Source organism: Agelaius phoeniceus, chromosome Z (genome assembly GCF_051311805.1).
Source record: "Agelaius phoeniceus isolate bAgePho1 chromosome Z, bAgePho1.hap1, whole genome shotgun sequence".
Taxonomy (NCBI): domain Eukaryota; kingdom Metazoa; phylum Chordata; class Aves; order Passeriformes; family Icteridae; genus Agelaius; species Agelaius phoeniceus.
The window spans coordinates 26,279,289-26,289,314 of NC_135303.1; the positions used below are offsets into that span (position 1 = coordinate 26,279,289).

At 35.6% G+C, this 10,026-nt stretch overlaps 1 protein-coding gene across 2 annotated transcripts in view; it reads left to right on the forward strand.

Moving 5' to 3' along the window:
- PTAR1 (protein prenyltransferase alpha subunit repeat containing 1) overlaps positions 1-9,194 on the forward strand; it is a 35,564-nt gene extending 26,370 nt beyond the window's left edge. Inside the window, exon 7 of one of the 2 annotated variants that reach the window (XM_054652401.2) lies at positions 392-9,194. In XM_054652401.2, the coding sequence (XP_054508376.1) occupies positions 392-740 (349 nt within the window). In that variant the 3' untranslated portion in view covers positions 741-9,194. The remainder of the gene's footprint in view (positions 1-391) is intronic. The other variant, XM_077171217.1, reaches the window with a different exon arrangement.
- Positions 9,195-10,026: the final 832 nt, after the last annotated feature.

The following is a 10,026-nucleotide window of genomic DNA, read 5'->3' on the forward strand; positions in this document are numbered from 1 at the left end:
CAGAGCTGTTATGTGGGAAATTTGATTTGGCTTAAATATCTTGCGGTGTAAGCTCCACTTGTCCCTGTAATTTGTGCAAGAGACACAAGATGCTGGTAATGAGCCTCCTCACACTTTAAATGTTAAACAACACACAATGAACAAAATGTCAAGAGATGATTGGGTGCAGAAAATGTTTGCTTTACTAGCTGGGTGCAGGTTCCTGACTAGGTAACAGGAGATTTGCCAAAGATGGAGACCTTTCTAGTACAGTGTGCACAGAGAAGCAGATTTTGTGTCTGTGAGGAAAGTCTGGCGGGATAGCAAATGAATTGCAGTAGTTCAGTAGCAACAGGTTATTTTCAGTGCATGACTTTCTTTTTTTCTTTTCTTCTTTTCTTTTCCTTTGAAGAAGGTGTGTATTCTACCTTCAGCAGCACTTAAGCAACAAACTTCCTCTTGTGAATACATCTGTATCATCTGTGGACAGCAGTGATGAAAGTCTGAATAATTCCCACCACAGTCCTGCAACAAGTCACATGGCACAAGCTATGGATGTTGATGGTTTGAATGAATCCAGCAGCAAACAAGGTTATACCCAAGAAACAAAACGCCTGAAGCGTGCTCCTGTGCAGGACTCTCTTGGTCCAGAAATGGAATACCGGTTTGTTGATAAAGTATTATCAACTTGTAGGGATGTGGACCAAGCCAGGTTTGCTACTGCTTATAGAAAATGGTTAGTTACTTTTTTAGGTCAGTGAAGGAAACATTGGAAGCCTTCAGGGTTCTTCTCTTAGTGCAATATTCTCTTTTCAGACACAAATGCATGTCTTGGTTGCAAGTGTTAGCTAACTCTGTGTTTCTCTCTCTTTTGACGGTCAGTCCTAAAGCTAAATTTCAGAGTAGACATCTGTCACTTTATTAAAGAACTGGCATATGTTTTTATTAAGCAAATGCAGTTTGTTACTTAATCTCTCAAAGAAATCACTCTTACCAGCTTCCTACCATGACTTTTTTTTTAACTTCTGCATTAAGGTGGACTCTGAATCATTTGACTAAAAAAACAAAAGAGGTAAAAGAAAAAAAGTTTGAAATGCTTGCGAAACAGAGTGTCTGAAAAAAATGGGAGAATCTGTCACTATCAGCTAAACCTGCTCCCAGTTTGTTCCTGTATGGCATCATGCTAATACCTTATGGGATCCAGACTATGTTTGGTGAGTGTTATTATTTTTATATAGCAGTCTTTGGTAGAACACCAGAATATAGTGTTTCTTTCTGAAGGCTTCAGTAACAATTTTGGAGCTGTGAGACCTTTTACTGTTTTAAATTGGTTTTTTGTTTGCTTATTAATTGTCATGTTAGCTTCATAGGAAGGTCTATAAGGTTGAAATCTTGATAAGCAGATACAGGAAAATGTGGCAGAAAATAGTTCAAACACATGTTCAACCACAGCCAGAGCTGTATTTGGCTGTATTTGTGAATTGCTTTCTTAAAACAGACTATCTTCATTTCTTACTTGGTTTTTATTTATTTATTTTATCTCAACAGTCCAGATTTAATCACATTTGATACACATTTCTGAATGTCCTTTTTACACTACAGATTCTCACCCTACCAAATCACACATTGGTAACTTGTATTTAATCAAGACCCAAAATCCAATATTGGATGGAGTAAAAAGTAGCTCTTCCAACTAATGATTGAGACTATACAGTTGAAAAAAAAACAGTGACAGCAAGGAGGGAGCTAACCTTTCCCTTATCTTTTTTTTTTTTTTAAGAGCTTCAGTCTTTGTTGTTTTGGGCTTTTTTTTCCATTTTTACTCCTAAAGAAGAGCTCTACTCCAGCCATACATCTGTTTACATAACTGTAAATTTTAAGGGAATTCAAAATCAATTATGAATGGTGTATTTTGTCATTTCCTTAGAATTTGTCTGTACAAGGGATTTTTTACACTAGTAGAATTGTGCTGGTACACAGACCCAGGGAAAACATTCTACAACTTCTGTAGAAGTCCATACAATGGCAAAATTGCCTCTTTTAAAAGCAGACTATTCTCTGGGGGGATTAGATTTTCAAGTTCGTTTCCTTGCCATAATAGTTTTATTTATCTCCTGCCCCATATGCCTCTTGACAAAAAATTTCAAGATGCTGTTTCTGTTGGGCAGAGAGAAAAAATGAGGGAGGAAAAAACACAGGTAGCCTGCTCAAAAGATGTCACTTTGAATAAAAAAAGCACTCAAAATGTGAAGTTCCTGCACTTCTAAGAAGTTTGATGAATGGCATTTACTCTTGCATTTCAATATGAAAACAGACCACCTCCAGTCTTTGAGAGTATGTTCATGATTCATTTCAGGCACAAAGTAGCTAAAAATTACATTTCTAAATGTACACTGTTCTGTTTACAGTACATAAATAAGACTGATCTAGGCTTGAGCATCTCCATATCAAAGCTTTGTTCCAGAGGGCATCCACACCTGCCTCTCTGTAGGTATGCATGTATTACATGCATACATTAGCTTTGAGGTGCTGTGGGATGCTCTGGTGGTTTGGTTGATGATTTTAGTTGCAGAAAACATAGCTGTTGTCTGAAGGAGGTGTGGGATTGGCTTGAGAGCACAGTTTTGTCATAAGATGTTGCCTCAATGATCACTGACAAATGGGTAGTTTCAAGTACAAACACGAGTCTGACCTTAGGAACTTAACTTGAGCAAGAGCTTTTACACATCCCAGGAGACCTGATGTTTAGCGAATATGGATGATGCATTAAAGTATGTGTGGAAGCCTGGGTCAGCTTGATTAACAGTATCCCAATAATGACTCATATGAGCCTGGAAAGTGTGAAATCAAGAGGGCAGTATATTAAAGATCAGGTTCTTAGTCTTACATTACTTAGTAATGTATTTGTGTGTTCTGTTTACCCTGGCAAAATTTTCTTGTTTATGAGAAAAATATTAGTGATAGGAGCAATCTTGGAAGTTGGAGCATGATGAGAAACATTCCTTGAACTGTGGAGGGAAGAGATTCTCTCTTCTTGTACTGGAAAGACTGAGGCTTTCAGAACAAAATACTAATGTTGGAATCTGACTTGAAATTCATTATATAGTTTTTCCAGACTATAATCTGGAGTCTTAGTTAGCATTCTCAGAGCTGTACTGTGGAAGTTCTGTGTTTTTGAACTTGACATCATAAACATTTAAGCAGATGCCCTCCTATACATGTGTATAGTTCCTGTTCATGTCAGCACAAGTGATGCATTCTTGTAGGATGACAAGATTTGGTCCTATGTAACTGAATAGAGTTACATTGAATTTTAGTACTTGGAAGAATGTTCTGAGAACTCTGATTAGAGATGGTGCTGATATTCTTACTGCTTTTGTAAAACACTGATGGCTGTAGCATGATTCATAAGTGTGGGTTTTTAAAGTCTGCACCTCATGGAAATACTCCCCTGCACTCTTTTTCTTTAAATCCAGTTAGAATAGTTACATTTAGAAATGTTTGCAGACCTGAAAACTTAATAGTGAAATTGAAACAAGTCATATCTTTCTGTTTGAAGGAATTGCAAACAGTAAGTTGTTAATTTTGAGCTTTAATTTTTTAACAGTAACAATATAAATTATATTAAGAAAAATAATATCTAAATTGCTTCAAACTATCAATGTCCTGAAGCCTCATGCACGAAACTATTTAAGAGGTACTTCTAACATACTGCATTAAGCTCAAACTGATGTGAAGTTGTGGAACTATGACCTTTGCAGTATACCTGTCTAACCACTTGGTGTTACTGCGGAGTCCCCTTTGGGCACTACTTGAAAAATAGAAAGTGGCTTTTGGCCATTGGTAGTTAATGTACTGAGCATGGCTACTTTACATAAGGCATTTCAGCTGTTTTGTGTTTCAGAGATCAGAGACTAATAATTTAGTCAGTGAACATTCCTGCAGGGAAAATGTCCAGCAGAAACTGCAGAATTCAAAGCTCTCACTCTCTGAAATTTCTTCAAATATAAAATCAAACCTAGTCCATCTTTAAACATCTTAGTGTAAAGTTCAGCATCTTTCCTAATTTGTCTTTTGCTGTAGTATGTGTCATTTTAATTGATTCTTTTGTTCACTGGATTAGTCTTTGTAGAAATTCGTTTGTACTAGAAACAAAGGGTTTTGAGGAACAAATGTAATTTGAAATGACAGAATTTGGAATAGAAGGAACCACATTTTAAAGTGGTAAATTCTCAGCTGCTAAATACAGTAACTGTTATTTCACTGGCATTTTGTTTGTCTTGTGTGTTACAGTCACTGGAGAAACATGCAGCATTAAATACAGCTACAATAACAAACTTGTATGAAGTCATTGGAACGCATTGTTATAGCTGCTCTGATTGATAATGTACTCATGTCTGCATATTTGTGTTTATTGACTGCTTACATATTCTTTATACAACAAAATCCATGTGTTATTTAAATAGGGGATAAATAACTTGTCAGTTTATACTATTTGATTAATTACCTTGTATGTAATTTGCTTTAAGACAAATAAGCAAAGTGATAATATAGTGAGAAAGCTTAGATTTTTGTCTTATAATGAAAATTTCTGGCATTTCCAGTTTTATTCTAGTGCTGCTTAATTAGAATGTGTTGTTAGACTTTGTGGATGGGAGTGATTTTTTTGCTAAGTAGATAGTTAATGAATTTTTAAAACAGTACTGTATAATATTGATGAACAGAAAGAAGGGGTTTTGGAAAAGTTTGTCTGCATAAACAGATTCAAAAAGCATACTTTTTTCAAGAACATATACACTGAGCAAAATGTGAGTACCAGAGAATAATTTAGATTGTGAATCTTCAGAGATTTGATGATTAAATTTTTGGACAAGTTGTTTGCTTAGTTTTGTTTTGCCTTCTGTAAGGGAAGAGTGCTTTTTGGGTTTTTTTTAAAATCAAGTAGGAGGTGAACCATTGCACTTACAAAATGGGGAGAAAAACCCACAACTGCTGAATTGTATCTCATAGAGCAGTTTTGGGAAAAGCAATGAACTGACACTGAAATGTTGATGTCACTTCAAAATGCATCTTTGCGCTCATTGGGTGATGAGAGATATATGTAATTAGATCTTACTATTTTATCAGTGTCAGATACAAAGAATAGGGTGTAACTCACCAATTCTCAAATGCACTTAACATTCAAGTTACTATCAAAGGAAGTTCAGTGTCCCTGTCTATGATATTTTCCTTGTGTACTCAGAGGTATGTTTCTTTTCAGCCTCTTCTCTGTTCTTCCAACCAGCAAAGAAGAATGTAGCAAAGCATTGGTAAAGTGGCCTAATTTTGTGTTTGAGTAACTCTGACTACCTCCCAAAAAGTACTTTGACTGATGTCTATAAGTGGAGTTCATCAGGCTCAGTTATTTCAGAACCTCATGCTAGGCCTATATGCTCTTTCAGATGTGAAAAGCAAGAGGTTTAATCAATGAATCTATCAAGCTTTCCAGGGACAGTTTGAAGGAGAATGGAAAAAATACTGTAGTTAAAGTTGGGAAAACTAGAATTAGCATAAATCTTCATTTGCCTTTTTCTCTGAAGAAGCAACTGTGTTGCTGAAAAATGGAGGAAATATGCTTCCAGGGAATTCCATATATTATGCTTTTGAACTGCAGACCTGACACTTCCTAGTGGCTTTTGCTTAGTGTGTAATGTTACTTCTCAGGGCATAGTCTATTATAGTGAATTAGGGTGCATTTGTACAGTTTATAATTATTGATTAAAAAGGAACAAGAGGTAAATATGTCACTGGCTTTTAATTACTTTTTTTTTTGTCTAGCATATTATTTTATAATCTACTCACATGCCAACACTGTACCCAGTAATCTCATCTGCTTCTTACTGTTACTCTGTTGAATTGCTGTTGCAGTCTTGCAGGAAGCTCCTGATAGTTGTTGGATTTATTCTCTGAAGTTCCTAGTAGTATTCAGTAAAGTAATTAGTATCTCAAGTATGTTGTAATAATGGGGAAGCTTTTTACAGCATCTGTGTTTATGCACCATAGGTCTTAGATTCAATATTTAAAAACCTTTTGTTAGGATTCTGAATGCTAAATCTTTTTTGATAGCTGTCAAACTCTTACATGCAACAAAGTTATTCTGGAAAGCAGAAGTCGTAGCTGAAGTCACATTTGTTAAATACCTTTATCTGCTCCATCTGGAGCCTGCTGTACATCCTACTTATAGACAGAGGTGGGGAGAACCCACAGTGAGGTGCATGTTTTCTTCACGACACATTTTTCTGAATGGAATATAATTATGGTTAAACAAAGAGCTTTTCTTGGATGAGGTACACCTGTCTGTTCATTGTGAATAAAGTTACGAAATTGGTACATCATTAATACGGTAAGATTTGCTGAATGGCTGCATGTAATGAGTAGATAAAAGAAATGTGTTTTTTTTAATCTGCTGTTAAAAAAAATCACATAATGATACGAGGTACCGGAATTTGTTTTTAGAAAGGAAAATGTACCTACTGTGTTCATTCCCTTTTGTATCAGTTTTTCTTTTTTGAAGTAGCTACATTTAAAACTGAAAAGTGTACTTGGGAACACACTTAACTTCATATAATCTCACTACTTTCATATAATCAAAGTAATAGATGTCTTAAATGTTTTGAAGTAGCATTAAGATCCAAGGTAGTGACAGCACTACAGTGTTCAAGTGAGCCAATAAACTCTAATTTTGTAACATCATTGTGTTCATCAAAGTACTATTCTATGTAGGGAAATGTTTATTTTATCAAGATTTGTGCAAAAATATTTAATTCTCATAGCTTTCTTATTAGGGGGATATACAACTAGTTTTGAACATAATATTTTGCAATATTTTTTCTATGAAAATTTCTCAAATGCACAGTTGTCACCATTGTAAATTTTATGTAGATTTTCAATATGAATTAGATAAATCATAAATTTTGTAGCAGAAAGACTAAAATTATGACAGGACAGTAAGACACTGAAAAGTAATCTGCTAAATGACCAGTCTTCTACAGGATAGGTGATGTAAAGCGTTAAGTTTGTTTTTAAGTGGTCTTACTTTGTCATAGGATGAATTCCTGTCAGATGGGGATTATTGTCTTTTTTTGGGGGGGTAAACAGTAGAGAATTTATCTGTGAATAAATTATCTATATTTATTTTCCCACAATAAGTGTGCATGTATGTGTGAATGGATGGATGGCAGAACCGTATTTATGTCCTGTGAACGCTGCAGAAATCATCCACATTTGGCTTCCTGTTGGCAGACTCCTCCATGGATGACCTGTCCTGAGTCTTGAGTCTGAGTCTAGCAGGGTCAGTGCCAGGTTGTCTGCTGAAAGCAGTGAAATCTATTCCTTCTCTCTCTGTCTTAATCTGCCTGATTATCATTATACTTGGGGAAATGCCTGCACACACCAACCAAATCATTAGTGGTGGTGTTTATTCCAAGTGCTTGTAGAGAGTATTTGAGACTGTGAAAGAGTTTGTAAGGTCTTGCAAGTTGGGACAATTTGGGGGTGCTCAGTCAATACCCAGGGGATACTTTTCACGACTCCTCCAGAAAGGAAATGGACAGGCATGTTTTGCATGAGTGCTTTAGCGTCACAGGAGACTTGAGAAAAGTATAAGTAGTGACTGAAATTGGTATTTAAAAACAAGTAGTCTTTTTGGTACTTTGTTTTCAGTATTTTTCTCACGTTCTTTTTTGTAAAAATAAATCACATAAAATATTCTCAGAATTAATTAATTTTGAGTGTATTCTGATTTTGAATTATTGGATTTGACAGCTTTCCTCGAAGCTGTTTTACTGGAAAATGCTAGCTACCTTCCTGTTTCCTCTTAGATAATGTGATTCATTCCAAGTGTCCTAAAATAAGCACCTGAAATCACAAGGTGTTACTGAAAGTATTGTTTATCATCCTAAATGCAAAACTTAAAAAAGCTTTTCTCATATGCTTAGTTTTGTTTTTTTGGTTTTTTTTCTTTCATTTTTTCTTATTAGCTGCTAGGTATAAAGAGTATGTAAGGAAGCCCATGGCTAATATGAGCAATCTTGGCTTACTTAATTTGGGTGTTCATTAGTTCAGAAAGGAGCAAGTAATAAACCCACCAGGGTTCTTGTATAGAAGTAATTTGCAGGATCTGGTTATTTGTTTGTGATCTGAATTTTATTTATTTTTATTTTACATCTGTTGAAATGAGTTTCAAAATTCCCACCAACTTCATTGACTTCAGATCACGCTGTGCTGTGGAGAGAGTATCAGCCTCTACCTGATAGCCATCACATATTTAGTGTCATGAATTTTAAGGGACTTGTTTGTCTTTCACAAGACATACGTGGTTGTATTTATGGCTTCAGTTAAAAAACAGTTTGTGTATTGTGTAGTCATTAGCCCAGTGGAAAAGGAGCCATTAAGGTTATGGATTGTTTGAGGTTTAAAAGGGCAGCTAGAGAAGAACTAGGTGTACTACAGGGTGTTGGTAGCTAAGGAAGCTTCCTTTTTCCCTCTGTTTTTTTTTCCCCTTCTATTCTCTCCTCTCCTTCTCTCTCCCTCTTTCCTCCACCTCCTGCGCCAGCTCAAAACTCCCCATTCTCTCCCCTTCCTCCATGATTTGTCATCTTTTCTAGTGGCAGAAAGTTTCATGCAATGTGCCTGTGTGCAAACCAGGATAACAGTTGAGTTTTGGAAGTATTGCATATCAATAGCAAATAGATACCAGTGTTTGAGGTTTGTGCAAGATATTTAGGGATGACTGGAGAGGTTTTAAGTGCTGTGTGATAAGTGATGCACTATTGAACAGGAATGTCTTAATAAACGGTGGATGGCCTGAGTGTTGCTGTTGTCCACATTTGTCACCCTTTCATCTCCACAAATGCTTATCACTAGCTAATCTGCTTTGTAAAATTCATCTACATCATGTTGATTTGAGATGTACTACAATTATTTGTTGTTACCTAGTACTAGATAACTTCCACCATGCCTTTAGTCCTCCTTCAGTGGAGCCTGGCCAAGTATAGATTTTCATGGTTGTAAAACTGGTTTTGCTGTGAAGGGTATTTGAAATTCCACCATATAAAATGTGCATTTTCCTGATGTCTAGTTAGAAACATAGACGGGCATCTTAGCACTGTTTTCCAATTGTGCACACTGAGTTTTACCTTGTTTATCTCAAATAAACATTTTACTGTTTACGTTTACCATTTTGTATTGCATGGTAATTTAATTTTCACATATCCTAGTAGTACAAAATTACTTACACAATAAAAAAGAGCACCCTTACAGTTCTAACTGTTCTGTGCAGATGTCTTCCAAAATTTACAGGTACAATTTTAGTGGTGGTGGTTGGTAAGCAGATTTTTTTCACTTATTTATCAGCAGACTTGTTTTTGTATGTATTAGTGACAAAATGGACTAAGCACTGCTGTAAGTTATTGTATTTCTGTAGAAAATGGGAAATAGTGTAATATTGTTTTTGTTAAATGTTGGCAGTTTATAAATAAACTTTTCATCTCCTAAAAACCCTTTGTTTTGTGGCAATACTGAACTCCATTTTCATTCATTGTACAACAGACACCCCTTGTAATTACTGCTAATCTCTTCCACGATACACTTCCTTTGACAGGAGTTTCATCTTTTCATATGAATTAAGTGATTTTAGCAGACTTATTTTTGGTTCTTTTAAACACTGACACTTAAGCCTTTTTCAAAAGCTTTCCTAGGTCTTTGTTCAATAAAAGGAGAGAGATGAACAGGAGTTAGTTCTTTATAAGAGACTTCTTTCTGGCAATAGACAGCTGACTGTACTGTTTAGAGTTGCAGAACTTGGACAGCTGATTGCTGCTTATGTTTTTCTAACTTACTAAAATTTCAGCATGATGTTTTGTGATGTGCTTGCCTTTTTTAAAATCTGGAAGCAACCAGAAGAGCTTGTGCCAGTCTTTCCAGGTTCCATACAATTTCTATATTGTTACAATTGAAGGAAAAGTATTTCACAGATACTAAAAGCAGGTATTTGACCTCTCGTGTTAA